Consider the following 21,943-nt stretch of genomic DNA (forward strand, 5'->3'; position numbering starts at 1 on the left):
TTCGTGTTTGCCATATCTTTGTACATTGCAGACTGACAAGGAAGAAGGCATTTCTGTTTACAGAGTGACACTGTGCTTTAATTTGCTTTAGAACAGATACTTTCTGTTTCTTCTCAGTGTGATCACTTTTGTTTTCTCCAGTCAGGGCTGACGTTTCCGATCCAAATCTGCTACTTAACCTTACATGAAAGGTACACTTTTACCATCTTTCTAATGAAGAGACCAGTTCTTTTTTCTTCTTCTGAGCTGGCCACTGCTAATAAATCCATCCAATTTATGATTCAAAAAGTTCAGAACTGTTTAATTTGTCTTCTTCATACAGCAAAATATTTTCCATGAGCTTCTTTTTTTGATCATTTATTTTTATTTTCCAAGATGTCTCTCTGGCTAATGCTGAAAACCAAAAAAGGCCAAATATTGAGAAAAATACCCATGTATTGTCTAAGGAACAGATGATAATTTTAAATTAATGAAAAAAAAAACCCCCACAAAAAATGGCTTAGGGAAAAAAATCTGTTAGAAAACCAGAAAACATTTTGTAGATTTATTGGTAAAATCATAACCAAGGAGAAAAGATCTACTGCAATGTGTTTAGAAGTAGGAAGAACCTAAGCAATTCTGGAGAAGAGAGTAATTTATCCCTACTATTATAACACTAGGGCACTGTACAAAGACTTCAGTTATCATTAGCAACAGCAGGGCCAGTTTTGCCCAAACAGCTTGAAGACCACATGCTTTTGAATGACCGCGTGCACCCTTCAGGTTTATCTAGCCTTACCTTGTGAAGAACATGAGGAGTCGAGGTCCGCATTTTGTTGTTGAAAGGTGCTCTGTGCAGTAGACGCTGTTTCCAAGGTGTCATCGCTTCTGGTGCACGCCGCATTTCTTTCCCGGAGTTCATCTGCAGGTTTTTCCTGCTTGATCCTGTAATCAGAGGCTGCCGTGTTTTCGGAATTGTTACAGCTGTTGCTGGATAGCTCATCTGTACATCCTTCTGAAGGATTCCACATAAAACTACTTGATTCGTCTGATTCACAGGGGACCCTCGACATCTGTCCGCAGTAGATGTCGGGTGCCACAGCTCCCGTTAAAGGCGCGCATAGATTGGCACTCGTCAGGCTCACCGTGCTGTCCTCTCTATTCTCCCCCGCGGAAGGCACATCCGTGCTCAGACTAGTTGTCTCATCATCAGTTTCTTCTGGAGTGTTCATGGAGAATCCAGAAGCGCTGCCTCCACAGAGGTAATGTTCTCTTAATTTATTTTCAGCCGCTTCCATGATTTCAAGCACCTGGTTTTAACAACAAAATCTGTGAATGCAGAATAATTCCTGTACCCCCGCTTACACATATTCTCCTATGTCAACACTCACAAAATAAGTAAGGCGTGAACGCTGTAGCTTTAGACCATGCTGTCAGGAAGACTAACATCTTGGTCATGTATTTAAAATATTACCTCTGCTATGTTAGAATTCTTCTTTCTCAGACAAAGGCAGATGGCTGAAGCAAAATCAACAGCAACCTCCTCCAGCAAGTGTCCTGCTTTCCTGTCTAGGTATTTACAGCATATTGCCTTGGCAGCCAGCTTTTCAAAATTTTTTACTTTGGAGTACGAGTTTTCTTTCGCTATTTGAATTTCATCAGCAATCATATCTTTCTGTTCAAAGGAAAGAGATACATTAGTGAAGGCTAAATTAACACAAGCGTTTATTTCTATCTGAATCACTGAGAACGTAAGTCTTGCCACTTATTTGTTATTATTGCTCCTTAACGGCTGGTTTACAGACCTAAAAGCTTTAAGAATCGCCATTCAAGCAACTGCCAGAAATGTTGATTTTCACAGGAGAGAAAAAGCCGAAGGTTTTCTCTGCGTGTACCTAGTGTCAAATTCACCAAAGCAGGCCCAGCTCTTCCAGGCCTGCGCCCGTTTACAGGGACGAAAACCAACGAACACTGCACGCAGCAGCACTCCTGCACAGCACTCGTCAAACGTTCGCTGAAGAAATCGGAAGCCGAGGATCCTTTATTTCCTGAACCCACTTGAACATGGCTGAATTGCTTGGAAATAGTAAGTCAGGATACCGTCGTCCTCCCCTCAAAGGCTTCAGCATGGCAAGCGGGAGGGCGCGCGACCCACACAGGGCACACCGGCGCAGCCCGTGTGGTGAGGTGCCGGTGCTGGCGATCGGTGGGCCTGGCCGGCTCCGGCCCTTCTGAACTTTGTGTAGTTCCAGTCTCAGCTTGGGCACGCTGGCCAGGCTGTAAATTCCAGACACCAGCGCAGTACCGCGACGCCCGACAGACGCGATGACGAGCGCCTGCAGTCACCGCCTGCCCAGGCTTCCCCATTCAGTTGGGCTCGTAACACCTCTTTGCGGCACGTAAAAACATGCCGCAGCGTTTCAGCGCAGAGCCCTGTCTCTTAAATAAGCACGCGCTTACACACCAATGACCGCGGTGCGCTTCCCAGAACAGCTGGGCCAGCGCTCGGCAGTGTGTGCTCTGCTTCCTTCCGCAGGCCGGCAGGAACGGCCTGTGAACGTCCCTTCTTCAGCGTGTGCACAGCAGACTACAAATAACAAGCTGTACTTACAGAAAGTGAAAACTCGCTTTACGACAGCCACCCCATTCACTCGTGTTGGTATTCGTTATTCCTGCTTTTTCTTACCAGATAAATAGGGTGTCTTCCTTCATCCAGTGCCTTAATCCCTGTCAGTAGCTCTGCTAAGACCTAGAAAGTATATTTGAAAGATAAAACGATTTGTTCAGAATTAATTCTACTTTTAAAAATTAGTTTTGTAGCTAAAGAAATATTGAACTGCCAGGGCATTTTGAAATTCTATTTTTACTTCAGATGGCTTTACAATGCCAGATCTGGGCAATCTTTATGACACTTTAGATCTACCTCCAGAGCCAAGTCCAAATTTTATAGTTAGGTACAATAGATACTGTTGAAACAAAGGATGAGAAGAAAGTCACTGTAAATCTAGATAAGAAATCACACTGAACAGAGTAACTTCCTATTTAAATGGAAACACCCGGAGACAGGTGACATCATAGACTATTAATTATTTTAGCTGAAATTCCACATTAACAGGTGATGTTTGTAGCAGTTCATGTGGCAAAGGACTCTGAGAACCTAACTACAGTCTTTCTGCTACTTATTTTTCTTAAAACGATCAGCAGTAATGATTTTTTTTGCAACAAGAAACGGTTTTGTTTCTGTTGTTCAAAAGATTCGCCTCACTTTGCCACAAACTGAGGTATATGTGGAGTGTGAACATAATTAAAAACAGGATTTCAACACATTATGTAGTCAGCAACTACGATATGAAATTGCCGTCAAAACAACTATATGAGGCACATGCTTTTATACCCAATTTCCTGCCAAAGAATGCACCAGAACATGAAAAAAAGGCAACGTACCACACCACAGCCAAATACATCAACTTTTTCTGTTAACTGCCCATGTCTGATAAAATCTTCTGGCAGGTAAGTAAGAGAAGCTTGTAGGACTTTGGTTTTCATCATAGCATATTCTGATTTTTTATCAACAGAATACAATCGCAGACCTGAATGTCCAAGCTTTGGTGTAAAGTTTTCATCCAGTAAGACATTTGAGCTGTGGTAAAGACAGACAAATAACAATATTGGGCAAGTAATTACTTTAACTTGAGGTAAAGAATTACAGTTTTACACTTTTAAAGTTAAGCGCTGAAAGTTTCCAGCATTTGGCCTGCTGTGTATGAATGAAAGGATAAAGAATGGTAGAAAGGGAGAGGGGGAAGAACAAGCACTCCAAAGATTACTTCAAAAGAATATACTTCCATCGTCTAGAAAAGAGAGACAGATTAAACATAAAAAACATTAAAACACCCTACAGAACCAGAGACAGCAGAAAGGTACTGCAAATGGGTTTCAAAATTGCATAAGCTTTCAGCCGTTATTGTGACAAAAATCCTGGAATTAACAAGTGACCAAGGAAGTGCTGATATGCCAAACGCCTCACCTTTTGATATTCCCATGAAGAATTCCAAAATTATGTAAATACTCTACAGCTCGGATGAGTCCTATAGAAATGCTAATTCGCATCTCCCAGGTCAGTGGAGCAGAATCATCCTGCAAGGAAGTGAGGAAAAAACCCCGGTATTTTATAGAATAAATAAACTGTAAGACATTAATAGTTTTGAAACCCAAAGACTTTGTTTTAGCCCCAACCAAAACTCCTGGTGACCCAAACCAAACGTTTGGTGCAAGGCAGAACATGATGATTTCTAGGCCGGGGAAGGAACCTCTTCGTATATATTGTGCTGCACGTTCTGCCTGCCACAGGACGCAGTGAGGTAAGGACGCAGCAAGGACCACGCTTGTCCAAAGCATGGGGCTCTGGCCGTTCCTGAGGCACAGCGCTGGTTTTGACGGGTTGCTTTTGCGATGTCTCTCTGCCCTGTGATCGCCTCTGCAAATGCTCTTTCAGTAGGAGTGAACATCTCGCGCTGTTCCCTCTTAAGCCGTTGTAAAACTCCATAGCACATTGTGCCAAGGAATATGGTGATGGGTTCTAGACACATATTCCGAAATCCAATGAAATATTACAATAGGAATAGACATATTTTGCAGATTCCTTATTACTTAAAAAATCTAAAGGCTGCACGGCAGAAGCTTCCTGTTGGCCTGCTCTGCTTTGCAGTAGAAAAACTGGAAAAGAGCTGCAGCCTTTCTAGTACCTGCAGTCAAGATATTTGGGCACTTTTTTGGTTTTTTGGCTGTTTCTCAGAATTCAGAGAGATGATCGCTTTTCATACAATAACAGGACAGGACTTGTAATGCCAGATAGCAACAGGCCCAGATTATTTGCTTACTTGACACTGAAGCTGGTTTTGTAGTGATCCATTAGGCAGGTACGGATATATCAGACAGTGCAATCCAGCTTCCACCGAGAAACCCAGCAGCTGCAAAATGTTGACGTGACAACACCTGCAGGCACAGATCAGCAATGGTTTGCCAATGAAGTAAGAGCAACACTCCTCAGCTGGAATAAATTCCCAAATCCGAGGCGGCTGTTCTGCAGCTGGAAGCACGAACGGCCGGAGCAGGAGCGCAGCGGGCTGGCTACGCCGGCAGCGAGGAGAGATCGTGCTGGCGCAGCCCCGTCCGCGTGGGCAGGCGGGACACAAAGCTCCAGAAGGCACCGCCTGCTTCCTCGCCATCCCGAGGACCGGCCGAGTCCGGCAGCGGCCTGCCGCATCACCCCGAGGCACGCGGTTGCCCCAGGGCTCCCGCAAAGGCAGCGCGCAACCCCGCGGCCCCCGGCACAGCCCAGCGCCTGGGAGACGGACACGCCGGTCTTGAACGGAACGCACGGGCAGCAGCCCGCACGCAGCACTCGCGCAGGCTGCGCCTGAGCCCCAAGCGCTTACCGAAAGCAAATCTGCACTTCTGTGTGGAAGAATCTTTGGGTGGAATTTGGGCTTGTGCATTCCGTCTGAAAAATGAAAACATGCAACAGAGTGTCAACAGCAATTATTAAGCTGCTGCATTTATACAGATCTTTTAGTCTCTAGATGACAAGCTACTTTAGAAGACAGGCAAGCATCACGGATGGCAACTATGTGTCAAAGGCAACGATGAATTGAAAATTAGAACAAAAAACAGTGAAAGACACCTCTGATCCAGTCATCAGTGCAGGTAGTTACGCTGCAGGCTACTCCCGTGGATAGAGTCGATAAAACTACTCACAAGAGTAAAGCATCTCTCATATGTGTTTGCTGAATCTAGGTTTACTTACTTCACATAATTTCCTTTTTACCTCTCTTCTTGTGCAGCCGTCCTGGTTCCTTGCCGATACAATATTAAACGGCAACTGCTAATGTTCAAGAGATACTAATAACTTATCCCCTTGAAAGACAAAGAAAAGCTGGAGTACTTGCCTCTTTCAGCCTTTTGATGACATACACTATGTTGTTCCTCTGACCTTTGTAGACGTCGCCAAAAGTACCTTCACAAATTCTGCTCTTGTCACTGAAACCATCTGTGGCATTAGCGACTTCCCTCTGGGTCCACAACAGACTCCCGCTGGGGAGATCAGTCATTGTCTCCTGCTGAGGAGTAGAAAAGCTGCAAGGCTACACATTTGTAGAAGAAGTAAGTTTATTTCATGAAAATTCATAAGCTTTTTCTTTCTTTCAGGTGTCATATTTTCTTTTCCATGATTTAAGCAATCACTGTGATTGCTGAAAGAAACTGTGAAAGGTACTGTGCAATCACTCGTTCGGGTTTCCCTTCGTAATACCTGTCTTGGTGCATTTTGCTGATGTAAATATTTTGCGTAGTAAAAGAGACTGGAAAACAGTTACCAATTTGCATTTCCACCTTTCCCAGAAAACAGACTTAGTTTTGTTTAAAAGTCCATATATATATTTATTTGAAGTGGTTAGCTTAAATTACAAAAAAATACTAATCTTTATGGCTGGGGCTTATATTAAGAAACAGTTGGATCAGAAAGTAGGGTGCCTCATAATGTGTTTATGTTCTGGTAGGAACTTCACATCTACTTCTGAAGCTTCTGGCATCAGTTGCACAACAATTTGTTGCTTCCAGCGTGGCAAGTCCTAATACTGATTGTTAATTATAGTTTCACTGTAGCCTAATCATGCAGCTTTCACAACCTTAGTGTGCTCCAGACTTGAGAAAACAAAACATTAACTCCTCCTCAAGAAACTCTGGAACTACTGCATTCTTTGTAGCCATCTTCTCTTCTGGCTGGTGCTTTTGAACCCTGTTATTTTGTAAGAGTTTGAAGTCTTAAAACACAATCTTCCTTAAAAAAACCCAAACAAAATAAACCAAAGAAAACAGGCCAAGACAGAAGCAGGATGGGACCTGAGTGTGCACACGGATCTGGGAAACACTCTGAGAACCCACAGGACAAATCTAGCTAGGCTGCCTTAAAGACAAGAGAGCTCTAGGGAGGAAGGAACAGGAGACTGTGTGCTGAAATCATTAGGAATGTGAGAAAAACTTTTCACAGTGAGATGGTTAAGCACTGGAACCGGGGCTCGGAGAGGTGACAGAACCACCATCCTTGGAGATTTTCAGTTGTCGGCTACACAAGGCTCTGGGCAACCTGACTTAAATTTGATACTAGCCCAGTTTTGAGGAGGAAGCACATTCTAAGTATAAAATTAAACTAAAAGAAGTATGCCATTCTGACTAGTCAGTGGTATATATTACACTGTCCTACGATCACATCAGAAACGTTAAGTCCTCTGTACAATCTATACTGGAAATTCCTTCAAAATTAATTGCTATATGTGGACATGTTATCCATCCTGAGCTATGCAGTATGCAATATTGTTAATTTTTTCCCTCACTGGTCCTTCACTGACAAAAAAAGCGATGTAAACCGTAAGTAATCTAACTGAGGCATTATATTATATTCAGTCCAAACAAATTGTAATCAAGCCCCACTTTTTCACTAGCTCTACATTTTATACAAGTAGAGGGGTAAATCTTAATCGAGAAAACACAGAACGTCGTAAAGACAATTTTCATTGTTACAATCAATGAGTACTCAAGGGATTTACCTTCACACTTGATGAGACAGGAGGATTTGACTGTAAGGATTTCAAAAGGTCTCTTGGGGGAGGTGGTGGCGAAGGGAGTGAATACAAGGCTCCTTCAGAAACGGCACCTGAAATTGCAGTAACAGCACTGAAAATACACCTTATTTTTACCGTACCACAGTCTGTGACTAATGATGAAGGTCTGGGGTATTCTGTTGAATTTCCTAACCAGGGGTAGTCTGTGACAAGCTGTCAAAATGTGAAACACGGCGTGAAGATGGGGAGCTATTTTCCTGGTTCCTCTTCGCAAGATGACTACGCAGATCCCTCCAGTCCTGGCTCGGGGACATGGAGCTCCCTGCGTCCGTACCCTTGGTCAGGTGCTTCCCCTCAGCACGTCCCCTGGTCCTGCTCCCTCGCCCTCGCAGGCGTTGGGGCCCGCCGACCCATGCGCGGCGCTCTCCTGGCCTAGATTTACTTTGCGTGGGGAGAGGGAGGTGCGGCAGGACACGTATACCCCGATCTAGGCTCGGTGTGGAGCAGGGATGGGACCAGGGTGCTCACAAAGACCCGGGAAACGTCTTGAGATCCCACAGGACAGATCGAGCCGGCGTCTCTCAAGGCCAAGAGAGCTACAGGAAGGAGAGAGCCCATGTGCTAAAGTTAGGAATAAACAGCTCAGGAGCCAACAGTGCTAGGAAAAAGGCAAATCTTCAAATGTGACCATTTTGAAAAGCAATATATTCATTCTACTATACTGAAAGCGAATGGGAAGCCGTCTTGTCTATACGGTCATTTCAACGTCAGGGTAAATTCAGAACCTGTTACTTTACTTACCAGCTGCTGGTGATACTCCCAGGTGTGAAGAGTCTGGTGATGGCAACAGACTTATCTCCTTGTCTCTCTCCCTGTTTTTGTTTTCTGTGGGAGTTAAAGATACGTTCTCCTGTTTAGGTGGCTCTAGCAGCTCTTCTTTTTCAGAGTTGGTAATATTAGCGGCTGATGTCCCTTCAAAAGAGAACAGAGGAAAGATGAAGATTACCAGGGAAAACACAGTCCGACTCTGAGCAGTCATCAGGAGATAATCAGGAAAACAGACTGTAACTTAACATAAACATTAAAATGAACATTCAAGCAAGTTGTTGTTAAATTGCTGGAATACTAGTGGTATTTAAATTCAGACCATATTCATGACATCAACTACTACTGAAAATCAGTAGGAAGCGATAGCTTCAGACAAATACCAGTGACGACTATGCAAAAGACATACAGTCTCTTACGATAAGAAATTAGCAATAATAGTATATTTATTTTGTCATTTTCTATATATCCTCCTTCAGCCAAGTATCTCAAATCACAAATATCTCCCAGCATAAAGGCAGCATCTCGTTTTTTGTTAATTGTCATGGGACTGAGAAGAAGTTTAACAGAATTGCATTGGTTTTAGTCCGTTAAATATTTTAGGATTCTTTTCAAGCGGTTTTAGTGTCATGACCATGCTCATTCCCAGAAAACGCTTTCCTATATAGAATTATTTGCAATAAGGAATCATACTTTTACTTATGAACAGAAAGAAACAAACTGGACACAATCTAGGGAAAACATAAAAATGATCAAAGGTCAAGATTACTGATATATGAGGAAAAATTAAATTAAAGGCCAAATTATAGACTCACTACACCTCTAAAGATCCTATTGCTGTACACAGCTTGGCAAAATCTCAGAATCAGGCCTGAAAAAGCAGCTTGAGGTCTGGTTAAAAGAAGTACAAAGAAGCTTTCAGCGTACAGGGACTTGAAAAGTATGTGCATCTTAGAGGAAATTATTAAAATTAGATTAGGCTACAGTTAGGATGGGAAAAAAAATAAAGTAAAAAAATTCAAGATACTGTGATATACAAAGCTGTCAAAATCTCCTGAAGAAGCAACTGAGTTCTCATCCATGAACACATTTAAAACTGAGGCTGAAAAGGAGCTTGGCGATGCCCAGTGTGCACTGGGGGTGATATAAGGACTTTCTACTGCCCGATAACAACATTTTCCCAGTTGCAGTTCTAAACTTTTGTTTCTACCTGGCACCTTTCATCAGCAATACATTTAGCATTTTCTTAAAAATCAGAATTGATGTTTTATTTTTATATAAAAGAAAATAAGCACAAGTATTAATACAAGGGGGTTTTGTCACGCTTTTATCAGCTTTGTATCTTAAGCATGGTGGTGACCTCGGAATCAAAAGCCGCCGGCCTCTCTTTGCATTGGAAGTCAGGTAACAGCTTTGTGTTCTTTCTTCTGTACACACAAAGCCTCGGAGCCTCCGAAACAAGCGGGAAGCCGCATGCTTCACCTACAGCCGGTGCCACCTGGAAACCGAGGTTCAGTAGAACCGCCTGAGAGAAGACAAGCTGCGGCAGTTTCAGCGTTAAGTGAACGGTAACTACGTTCAGTTCACTTTTCAAGGTCTGCAGAGCAGAACCATGGGAGAAGCAGTGACGGCAGAAGGGGGCATGTTCACGTCAGGCAACTTTTTTCTTTGACCTCTGTTTGGGGTTTGCATCCACTTTCTTCAATGTCACCTATGAATGCAGGTTTGAATGAAACTAGGTCTTAAAATTAAAACGCAGAAAAATCAGCTATGTTTATTTCTGTGTCAGAAAGCTACGAAATCTCAAATTTTATGGGTTTTTGAAATTAGTTATCGAACAGACCAGTTAGTCAAAATTGGCGGTCCCTGTATTCTGCAGTTGTTGGCTTTTTCCTCCTGTACTTTAATCTAGAAGTCTCTAAAATTAGAATCGCTTCCCTCTTTCAACCTGTTTTTTAGGGTTTTTCATTAATTTGGCAACTTCCTGCACATTAGAGAAACAGGTCACCACTGAAACTAAAGAACTGACATAGGAAAAAAATTATTATTATGGACATTCAGAAGTGGGACTAGAGTAGTGCAAGAAATTGTTGAAGGAAGTTAAAACTCTCCTGGAAGTAAGTAATCTGCCAGCAAAACATCTACCTGTGCGTTGTGTCTGATTCCTTTAAGTCAGAACGAATAGAATTATAGAATAGAACTTAGTTTTCTATTATAAATAGAATTATAATTATAAATAGAACTTAGTTTTCTAAAGTGCCCAATAGAACAAGCAATGTATTCTCTGTATCTGCCCAAGGGGAATCACCTGAGTAAGCATACTCAGATATAGATTAAAAAAGCAGAAATAGAGGGTAAAGGCTTCAAAGATTTGTCTAAACCTAAAAAGATCCTGCTAGAAATCACTTCTGCTTATAACTGAGCACACAGTGGAATGCCCGCATTGGGTTAATTCCAGAAAAAATTAACTATTTCCACATGGCAGAACAACAAAATAATCCAGACTTTCTGCCACTCAAATTAATATGAAGTTTTGTTGTGAACTTCAATATAAAAGACAACTATGAGCCATTTTTTTAAAAGATTATTTTTTTGGCATTTACTGCACTTACCAGGGACAAAAATCAATATTGCTTATCCAGAAACATTAACTAAAAATTGATCACTCCACAGGATCTGTCTCTTCCATCCTCTTAAACCAAAATCACTTCTAGCTCCTAATGAAGCTCTTGGTGGAACCGTCCAACATTGTAGTTCACCCATTGTCACAGAGGAAGTCAGAGAAACAAAGGCATGTGTTGGATCTATCCCATCAGCTCGGTGTCTTAACGAGCTGCACTGAGGATGTCCATTTCTTGCCACAATCTCTTAATATTCACTTTCCCTATTTATTATCTAGCCCGCAGAAGTCATCACGAAGACCCGTTTACTTGCATCAGCCAACGGCAACTTTCGGAAGGCAGGCTTCTCCTTAGCAGTCCCGAAGTGAACGCCTCCAGCCTGCAGGCAGCTGACTGGCTTTTCTTTTAGCGGGGGGAAACCCCTCGGTTCTTGCAGCTCGTGGCAAGCGAAGCCCACGTAGTCTCAGCAATGTTTTTGAAAAAGCTCAGGGAAAAGCAAACCGCAGGAGCACGAGAGAACGCAGGTAATCCCCTCCGGTCCCGGGGGCTGGCGCCAGGCGCGCGCTGCGCCCGCTGCAGCGGTACCCGACGCGCCGCTAGAAGCGAACCAGTCAGACCAGCGAAGGACGATGAACGTTTCTGGGCAGTGATGATGATTATTTCTGCCTGCGTTGCGTCTTTATTTTTAATGGCGACGTTGCGGGAAGCCGCTCTTGGATGGTAAGCCTGATTCTTTGCATTTTACGCAATCGGACAGGCAAATCTTACTCGGTTCTTGTGTAAGCAATCTTGTCGGGGGCTTTAAAATGCTCTCCTCTCGGGATTTGATCCAGTGCCACATCCTGACCCTGGCAGACAGGACCAGGCCCAACAGTGATGAGAGACGCTGTGCGCAGCCTCTGGCTGTCCAGGCGGTCATTTTACTGAACGTGCTATACAGCAGATTGAATCCAACGATTGTGGTTTGCAAGCAATAGCTCTTGGAAATTCAATACATGAAGCTTCTCTTGGAGTGATTCACCTCTGCAATGTGCTCAACTAATCTCAGTTTGAAATCTGCTCATGGTCTTGTTTGTAAGAGAAGAGAAAACACTCTACCTTGGGGTAAAAGCAGCAGCATCTCGGTCGTTATAACAAGTCATTTTTCTAAGCTCTTTGAACTCGGCTCTTGCAAAAATGGCAAAATTAACCCACGTGGGAAAGAAAAGGCATCATACCTAACTGAACAAAACCAGCCTTTTCCAGGACAGATAAAAATTACGTTGAAAATTGTTGCTGGTGGTATACATAGTGGTAAAAACACACAGTAATTTTCCAATTTCACTTTTTATCTTTCTCATAAATGCAGGTTTGTTTATTTATTATTAAATCACAACGTATAAAGTGGGATTACAGAAATGTCAATGAACTCTGTAAGGAATCCACTGAAATAAGCCAGCCCTAAACAAAGGTGGGCCCCTGAATGTGCTTTGACAGGGAAGGCACGCAAGGACTGTAACTAATTAGACTTTAAGGTGTGGTAGGTTATACTGTGTTATGTAACAGCACCCAGAAACTCCATGGACTGGGAACCAACTGCGTTAACTACTGAGCAGGCATAGAGCAAAAGTGTCACCACATCATGGAAGTCATTTTCTACTCCAGAGTATTCATAAAAATACCATTTTCAAGGAGCCAGGCTTATTGTATTGGTGATATCTAGGTCAGATTTATTCAATGTATAGAATAAAAAACCCCACAACATAAACCCAACAAGATTCTGTTCTCAACTCCTGTCCACTCAGGCTGCACCCTGAAAGTCACAAAATTAACAACTGGATTGCTACTATAAAAATTAAACCAGATTTGAGTTCATGTTCCTGTAGCTTGCTTTGCTCTGCTGAGGAGTAAGAATTGTTACAGACTCCTAAGCTGAACGCTATCACTGAATTCAGTCAGAAAGTGCGTCTGCTGAATCAAAAGGCTGCATATGGGTGATGCCAAGATCAGTTACACTAACGGAGCAACGTTAGGGTCTGTGGTTATTGTGTGCGATGCACTAAGACAGAATTTGCTTGAAAGTTGCTTGTGCTGTAGTACTTAATATTCCTTTTTTAAAAAAAGAAAATAGAAATTTAGAATACCATCATTAATTTTTTTTTTCTGCCATACCAAGATGGGGGCTAAAAGTCATGCTAATGCCAGGAAACCACAGAAAAACAGCAGTGCTACACAAAGAAATGCTGTGGCAAGAACCCTCAGATGCGTTATGGGAGTTTCCATGAGAATCACCTCCGGCTGCTGCGCGGCGAACGCCAGCTGCACCTCTGCCTGCCGGCGGCCCTGCCCTGCGGAGGCTGGCTGCGCTTTCGCAACAGCCGCTCAGGATGTAACTCACAACCGCGCGTGTCGCTGACGCCTTCCCTGACACGGAACGTGAGGAGCAGATGCTGCTCCCCGTGGAAGCGTATGCCCTCGTACGCCTGGGACGTACTTCTCTAGGCATTTTTGGCCACATAAAAAAAAATCTGTAACTTTTCTTTCTAGCAATTCTCCATGGAGAACTGGCAAAATGCATACAAACGTCTGATCTCTCCAAAGTAGATTTTGGGTGGGAATATGCATGAAAAGGGCAATGTGGTCCACTCCCACCTTTTTGGGGCAATTCAATACAGAAAGACAGTATGTTGTCCAGCGTTCAACAGGTTTCATGGCTTAAGAACTGGATTAAGGTACAATTTAGCTTACAAAAATGGACAACTGCAATTTAAAACACAACTTTCAATGGAGAAAAATGGAAAGGAAAATTATATTTAAGTGTTGTGATTTCTATACGGCAATTGTTTACCTTAACTAGGCACGCTGAGTTCAAACTCTAATCATCCTACCTCAAAAAGATAAATCTGAAATACAGCAAACTGGAGACAGGTGAGAAGAACTACATGCAAAGAGTTAGAAAAGACTAGAGTTGTTTAATTTATGGAGGGATTGAGGAGAACATATGATAGGAATAGAGAAAATACAAAGTGGGATAAAGAAATAATGTAGGTAGTCGATAAACCATTTCTCCTTTTCATAACCTTTTTCTTATGGCACAGGAAAGCAGCCTGCATAGGCAAAACTGATTACATGTTTTTCTACTCTGAGTTTGTTGACAATTAAGACTACAATGACAAAATTTCTCAGAGAAACAAGAATGCATGAAAAATTAGAACATTCATAATTAAGCTCTGTTTTGAAACCCTGCCTGATGCGTGAAAGTACCAGCCCTGGTTCAGAGTACAGCCAGTCCCTCTTCAGCACCTCTTAAAGCATCTAAAACGGCCACTACAAAGGTGGGGTGATGAGCTATGTCACCTCTTCCTTTCCCACTGCAAATTTTATTTGAGGGAGTAGAAAATCAGAATCAGTGGAGAAATTTAGGATTTGAGCATGAGACTCCCAGCAAAAACTTCCATCTAGCGAGAGGGATTTACTGGATCGGGTCTAGGTGCTCTGCGAAGCAGCACAGCCTCCCTGTGGGAGGAAGGGGCAGCTACTCACAGTCCAGAATGACTTGAGCCGCTCGGTAGAGCTGCAGTCCTCGCAGCAGGTCCAGGAGCTGCTGTACTGTCGCCAGCCTCACTCCCCACCACCACATGAGCTCTCTTGTTATGCTGATCCCCGTCTTCTCCATGCACTTGATTTTCCGTAGCTCTGTTTGATCAGTTATCACGTAGGAGGCTAGTGGGAGATAACGGGTATTTCTGTTTAAAAATTAGAAAAAACAAGCAAGTGCAAGCAGGGGGAAAGCTAAGGTGCGAGACACACTTTGCTTTTTCATTTGCACACTTTTAAAAGGAAGGATCACAATAAATTAACTACGTGGACATGAAGAAAATTCAGTTCCTGAAGTAAGATATTCCTTTTATTCCTTCGACTATTCTGGAAAAAATGTTGGTATATCAGAGACCCAAAAAGAAAACCCAGCTGCACTTTTCAGCATATTTTCCCCATAATCTTCCTTCACCTTAATACTTTGTACCAAATTAAGTTCAGATTAAATTCCTGGTGTGACTCTCCCAAAATACGTAACAGAAGTCAGTGGTGAGACTGCACTCCTGTCTGCATTACTAAATACCGATATTAAGGTAAGCCAAGTAGTAACTGAATCATCAGCGTGTTACTGACAGTCTGATGAACCTACGGGTGAAATGCGGCTATTTTAAAGAGCAGGAGAGACCACGCTAAAGCCAACCCTACATAATTTTTCCCGATCCCTGAATGCACACAGTATGCCAGTTCCCCGCTCTGTCCCTTCTCGGCTCACTCACCAACGCGTAATCCACCTCCCCTTATTCAGCTCCCGCTAAATCCGAGGCACCTGGCCACAGCGTAAGCATTAGATTTACGGCGCCATGGGCAAGAGGAGGGCAAGGCAACAAGAACGGCAGAACAACAGACGTGTCTAAGAACGCCCCTGTATGTGGGATGGGGTCTTGTCCCAGCTTCCCCATCCGCCCGTGCCTGCCTGGCGGCAGCACGAGGCTTTGCCTGCCCTGGGGAGCATCCTGCCTGCTGCGGGCGGCGGGACGGGAGGCGGCAGCCCCAGCCCCTTGGGGCAGAGGGCTCGGGGAGCGAAGCCAGGATGCGCTGTGCTGAAACACGGCGTTCCTGCCACTCCGTCCCGCGGTTTTGTGTAAATTCAGCTGTGCTCATTTACGGTCTCCCGGGGCTGGTGGAGATACCCGCCGAAGGTGCCCGTCTGACTCAGCCCCCGCAGCTGACCCGCGCTTGATGCGCTGCTCGCTTAGCCTGAAGGAGAGAGGCTTGTGGGTCGGGGGTGTGCGTGTGGAAACAAAAATTCCCGAGTTCACACCTCGGCTGGCTTTAGAAGGATATTGGACATACAGTCTTACACATCTGAAGAGAGTGGAGAGGAGTCCCATCCCAGGTCAGCAAGTTTAACTGGGGTAGGGGTTTACTCAGCAAACAGAGTTAGTGAAGTCTGGAATGAAATTAAATCATGTTAATTAAAGGAAGGTAAGCCAACGAAGAAAAGATCAGGTTAGAACTGTTTGGACTGGGATACAGAAAAAAGATTAAAAAACTCAGGGACTACGATTTCTGTACTTATTAACTGGACAGGACCGAGAACAATAGGGGCAGTAAGTACGAGGGAATACACATGAAGTGAAGGAAGAGAGAAAAAAGTTGACCATCTAAGCACATGTGAGGGATGTTGTGAAAACAGGAAGGCAGCGGGAAGGCAGCAGAACATGAAGTGCGAACAGAAAGGGGAGCACGAAAGATAGCGGGGAGCGAAGGGAGGGAGCCTGGCTGCCCGGGGGAAGCCGAGGGAACAGGGAGGTCTGGAATTCCACCATTAATCGCAGGTTCCGCTCGATCCTGAAAACAGAGGGGTGCACGGGAACGCCCCGCCTGCAGGACGTGCTCTGCCGAGCGCCGGGGAGCGCTTGGCCAGCGGCCCTGCGTGGGGACGGCCGCGCACCTCGCCCGCACCTCGTGCCCTTCGCCCACACGCCCTAACCGCGCTGTCGCTCCGCGTGCCCCCGTCGCCACCCCACCAGCTCGGGAGCGCCAGCCCAGCTGCCCCGCCGTCCCCGCTCACCAAACCGCATCCAGTCGTAGTCGCTCAGGCAGTCCATCTTCTGGCAGAAATCCTCCAGCACCCAGGCAGGCATGCTGTGAACGTACAGGGCCGCGGGGGAGCCCCCTTTCAGGGCGAGGGGCGGCTGCTGCAGGGTCATTGCCTCGCAGTCCCTCTCCGGAGAGTCCTTTGTCCCCGCTGTGGCCATCAGCGGCGGCCATGCACGGTGCGCGCCGCGGGCAGGGACGGCGGCTGCTGGCAGCGACGCTCACCAGCCTCTGCCCCCTCTGCGTGCCGCGGAGGGTTGATTTTCTCCAAAAGCTTCCTCTTCTCAGAGGGGCTGGCCTTGCCGGGCGGCCCCCACCCCGGCCCGGCCCGCTGCGCGCTGGGGACGAGCCGAGTGACACAGGCAGGCGTTTCTTGGCAGGGTCAGCCCACGCTGCGCTGCTTCCTGCTCCGGCTGGCGTCAGGCCCCGGCCCCGACTGCAGATCAGATTTTCCTTTCCGCGGGTGCTCGTTGCTGCAGCCCGGTTGCCAAGTGGCAAGTTTCGCCCGACGGCGGCGAAAGGCGCGGCCCCGCCTGCTGGCACACTGGTGCTGCCGACAGGCCGCGCGAGGGCCGCCACGACGCGGGCGCCTGGGGCCGGAGCCGTGCCCGGCGGCGCCGGCCGGCCCAGCCCGGGCTCCGGCCGCGTCTGCAGGGCAGCCGGCAATACAGTTTGCAATACATAATTGTAACCCACTCCTCTTTCTCTTCTTTTTGTTCATATTTAGCCCTGGGTCTTTTGTATTAATTGCAAACAGTACTGTAAGTTTTGTGAGTTTTTAATTTACTATTTCTTTATACTCTACATATATTTTACAGTACAGCTAACTCTTGTTTTCAGTATCAAACTTTCAAACTTTGGCACTTTTCTGTACTTCTTGCCTCAGAAATCATGAACCTTTCAGGTACCATTAAAGTAACAATGAGTTTCTTACCCCTGCTGTGGTAAGGAAAAGCTGAAAAACATGACGCTAATGTAGCTACAAGGTCAAAAGACAGAAAAAAATCCTAAAAAAAAATATCCAAAGTGTATTATTATTTAAAATATCACAATTCAAAGATTGCCTTGGGACCTAGCTGTTTTAGCAGTAGTGCAATTTCAACAACAGTAGTTAAATTCATGTTTCCCCCTCCCTTTTCCCTGCTTACGGTCCTTCTGACACATACCTATATTCTCTGTCATGGGAAGATGATCAGAGCATCTCTGAAAGCCACGTAAAATGACACTGAAATTTGTGTTGCAAAGAATTGGATAAAAGCAGGAAGAACGGACACTTCTTTCCCGTGGGTACTGGAAAAAACCTGTGAAACTTTTTGGATTGTTTGCTTCATGGGAAAATGAGGGGAAAGAATGCATATGGCTTCAGTTTGACACTAAACATTATATGTAATAAAAGGTTTTACAAGGGAACTGAAATTTACTTTTTCAAAGGGAGACTAGCATGATTCTATATACTCCTGTTGTTTAGCCTTCACTTTCAAATAACGACGTATTAGGCAGGACTCCGTACTGCTGCGTGCTCTCCTTGAGCCCTTGGACACTAAATGAATGTCAGAATACTTGCTTATTCTCACGTGTTGTTCACCTTCAGCTGTGACCGGCTGCTTCCTGCAGCAGCGCGTTCCTGCCACGCGCACTCGGCTGCTGTGTCAAGAGGGAACTTTTTTCAGTCTGGTCCTGACCATTCTCACTCACCTTACGCTGCTCCTGTGACTCTCAAATGAGACAGTGCTATGACTCCAGCTGAAAACTACCCAAATTTTTAACATAGTTGTCACAAGGAAATGACAACTTTCACTTATTACTAATCTGGCTGAGTAACTTGCAGGAGGTTCCATTTTCCCACATTCATGTCTTAGAGCCACCTGGCATCTTCTCCTGCCTTTTTGTTATTCTGACCTAAAGGAGCGCTCCAGAACAGAAGAAATATACTATCTTGCGTACATTGAGCATTTCTGCAGAAGTTTACCTATCTATAACATCTGGCTTTTTTGTTTTTTTTTGTTTTTTTAAACGTATTTTATCAATAGGAGTTCTTTAATGACCAAAATTTCCTAGTGTATAATTTACGCACTTGTTTTAACAATTCTAAACAAACAGGCTTTTATGTCAATTACTTCCTTACGTCTATCAGTGCCTTGCACTTTGAATAAATACTCAAGCCAGCGTTTGGCTGAAGAATGAAAAGCAAATGATATGAGAAATATTATGAGCTATTGCATTCCAATGACAAACAATACATAATCGAACTGTTTTTATGCTAGAATGCCTCTAAGTAAAAACAAATAAGATACACAGCTGGGCCAATGTTATTACTGAACTAGTCCATGGTAGGGTCTGGTGAGCATTTGATAATTTGACTATTACAACTAGCCCAACTAAATGAAGGTGTTATTTAACATGCCCACAATCAGGGCCATGTTGGTTAAAAAGACAAGACAGAACCAGCAAGATCTGTTAACAGGATTGTCAGACTGTGGCAAGAGGATCGAATTAACATCAGGTGTGACTCAGTGGTCTGTAAAAACAAAACCTTGTCAGCTATTTATGAGACATGTTTTTAAGGGCTTCTCATCTTGCAGAGGAAGTTGCGAAGTTTTTAAACCTGATGTATGTGGGAAAAAAAAGGTATTTCATGATTTGTCAACAGGAAAATCAACACTTAGATGGTATGTCAGAGCTAAAATTAGCTAAGTAGTTACGAATTTGTGTCACACGAAAATGTATTCACACTGCAAGAAAACAGCTGTGGGAGGAACAGGGAAGGCAGCTGTGTGAACAAGGTTCTGCATCGGACTTTGTATTTGTGTTCAGTCCATTCCTCTCCCAGACTTCTTGCATAACTTTGGAAAACTCAGTTTCATCTGCAAGATGGAAGTAAAATTTCCTTTGTTACCTTGTCTAGGGAAAGTATAAGATTTCAAGTACGGATTGCCTCTTGCTGAACATTAAGCAAGAGGCAATCATTATTTTAAAAATAAAGTACTTCCTACTCTTAATGGCTGTGCAAATAGTCAGCTACTGTTGGCAGAATGTAATGATAGTATAAAGCTGTGAAGCTAGATCCAAAAAATGCACTTTGGTACTGAAACTCAGATGCTACAGTGCCTAACTTAAGAGACAGCTGCCTCGCACGGAATCCCAAAGTCCCTGTCTGGCCTCTGCTCCACGTATGAAGCATTTGCTGCCGCAGGAGGGGATCAAGAGCAGCTGGCCTGCTGTGCAAGGACAGCATCTGTGCTTAAGTGAAACGCTAAAGAACTGAAGCAGGGTTTGTAAAATTCCTGTCCTGGGACTTACATATCTCAAGGATTCAGGGAAACGCCACCTTCTACTTGGGATTCTGTGGGTACATGCACACAGTCTTCCAAAGAGTCAAATCAGTTTCACTTTTAAAACACAAATTGGTAAGGGAAAGATGGTAAAGCAACTGCATAGATCTGTGACTGCAAATCAGCACATACTTGAAGGATGGTGTCTACCCTGACAATTTTTTCTTCATTTTTATGCAATCTAATTTGAACAGTCATTGAGTAACAACCCAACGCTCCCTGCTTTGGGTGTACCCTTATCAGTCAGACTGTCCATGGACTGACGGATCTTTGGTTCATTTCTACATGGTGACAAACCACGGAAAGAGTGGACAGAAAATGTCCCTCAGAAAATGGGCTGAAGCACAGCAAATCAACACAAAGCATCCAAAACTAATTGTTGCCTATCAGGAGCTGCTATTTAGCTAAGGACTTAAGTTGCCTTGGAGTTCAGTAGGTACAACTAAAAGTTAAGAAAAGACAAGATACTTGTATGAGTGATGAGGTCATGAGGTAGTTTTCATGTTTGTTTTTGGCAAGTCACAGATACGTAAGTATGCTTTGCTGTCTACTAACATGCAGGAATCCAAGGAATCTGATCCATTAGCAGTGATAAACATTTTACTGGAAAAGTATCACTGACTGGATGTACACTACAAGAAGTCACAGACTAATGGAATAAATTAAAATTATTCTAATAAGCAACACAAGAAATCACAGACCCCACATAGATCAGAAATACAGAGAATGTTTGTGATATGTACAGACCTGTTAAACCTAATACCTATGACATTAAAAGAAAAACTACGGAGTGAAGCAGGCCAGTTTTCTGCAGCTGGCTGGCAGTACTGCCACATTAATCATAACGCACAGCATCACAAGGCCATCAGGAGAGAAACTGCTCTTAGGTGTCTGGAGGATCCCACCCGCAGGAGCGCAGCGTGGCACCCCCCCAACCTCAGGGCTCTCTGGGAGCTGGGTGACTGACTGGTGGCCTGCACCAGCTCACTTTTCTCTGAAAGAGACCTGCAGAAGGTGGTAAAAGCAGAAATTGTAATGTAGCTACATTCATGCACAGACACTGCCTGAAGTCGTGGTAAGTTTAGTGTTAGCCACAATGCAGTCCTGCAGCAACAGGGGCTGGAACAGTCTGTAAACTCAATCCGGAAGTATCTGTGTCTGATCAACTAGAATGACTATCAGAACTATTGCAGGAATAGAGTCACACAGCATATAGTCACAAGCACTGTGAAGTTATTTGACAGAATCAGAGCAATAAAGCACGGATTTACATTTTTATGTTAAAGATCAATTCATACACTTCAAATATGTAAGAAAAACAAGTCTACAAAAAGGGGAGACATTTCATACTTACAGAATACATTGATATTCTCAGTCAGTTTCACAGCTGTGTTTCTTAGAACGTGTAACTGGGCAGAAACGTATGCCACAGAGATAACCTGCTATCATCTCCTGTCAACCTGCTCCCAACACTGAGCAGCTCTACATCTGTTACCTGGTGGGCAACTCACGCCTCTGCTAAAAGTAATGCTGCTTTGAATCACACGTGTACATTCACACAAATACTCATACTAATTGAGGTACAGGGGGGACAGAATGTAAGTGAAGAAAGGTTTTCTTTGCCTATCTAGCCTGTAATAAAGCATGGATCTGTCTGTGAGCCGGATCTAGCAATAGGTCCATATGAGCTGATGCAGTCTGCTGTCTGTTAGGCACAAGCAGCTTGAGTGGTCCTTGCTTCCCGAAAAGGCCTCCCACTATGACATGAACTACTGCACTGCAATGGGAAAAGGTGGGACTCAAAGCATCTAGCTCCTAGAAATGCTACCCGATATGCCTGTACAGGAAGCTGGGGAAGCAGGTGTGGAGAGAAAGGTGTCCCAAAACTAGGATCCCATCTATATGGCTAACTAGGTTGGACCACGTTGAGACCAACTAGGCAAGAATTCAA

The 21,943-nt window shown here is 44.2% G+C and overlaps 1 protein-coding gene across 1 annotated transcript; it reads right to left on the minus strand.

Annotated features, from left to right (window-relative positions):
* Window positions 1–274: 274 nt before the first annotated feature.
* On the minus strand, window positions 275–16,853 carry IRAK2 (interleukin 1 receptor associated kinase 2; the record flags this gene model as incomplete). Its single annotated transcript, XM_082004734.1, has 13 exons — window positions 16,635–16,853; window positions 14,567–14,746; window positions 8,400–8,570; window positions 7,584–7,690; window positions 5,928–6,122; window positions 5,418–5,482; window positions 4,860–4,974; window positions 4,007–4,116; window positions 3,424–3,619; window positions 2,666–2,728; window positions 1,454–1,654; window positions 779–1,289; window positions 275–393 (listed from the first exon to the last, which is right to left on the minus strand). Exons 1-13 carry the CDS (start codon window positions 16,819–16,821, stop codon window positions 275–277), a joined length of 2,220 nt encoding a protein of 739 aa, XP_081860860.1. The 5' UTR covers window positions 16,822–16,853.
* Window positions 16,854–21,943: the final 5,090 nt, after the last annotated feature.

Source organism: Phaethon aethereus (assembly GCF_964289735.1).
Source record: "Phaethon aethereus genome assembly, chromosome: 11".
Lineage (NCBI taxonomy): Eukaryota > Metazoa > Chordata > Aves > Phaethontiformes > Phaethontidae > Phaethon > Phaethon aethereus.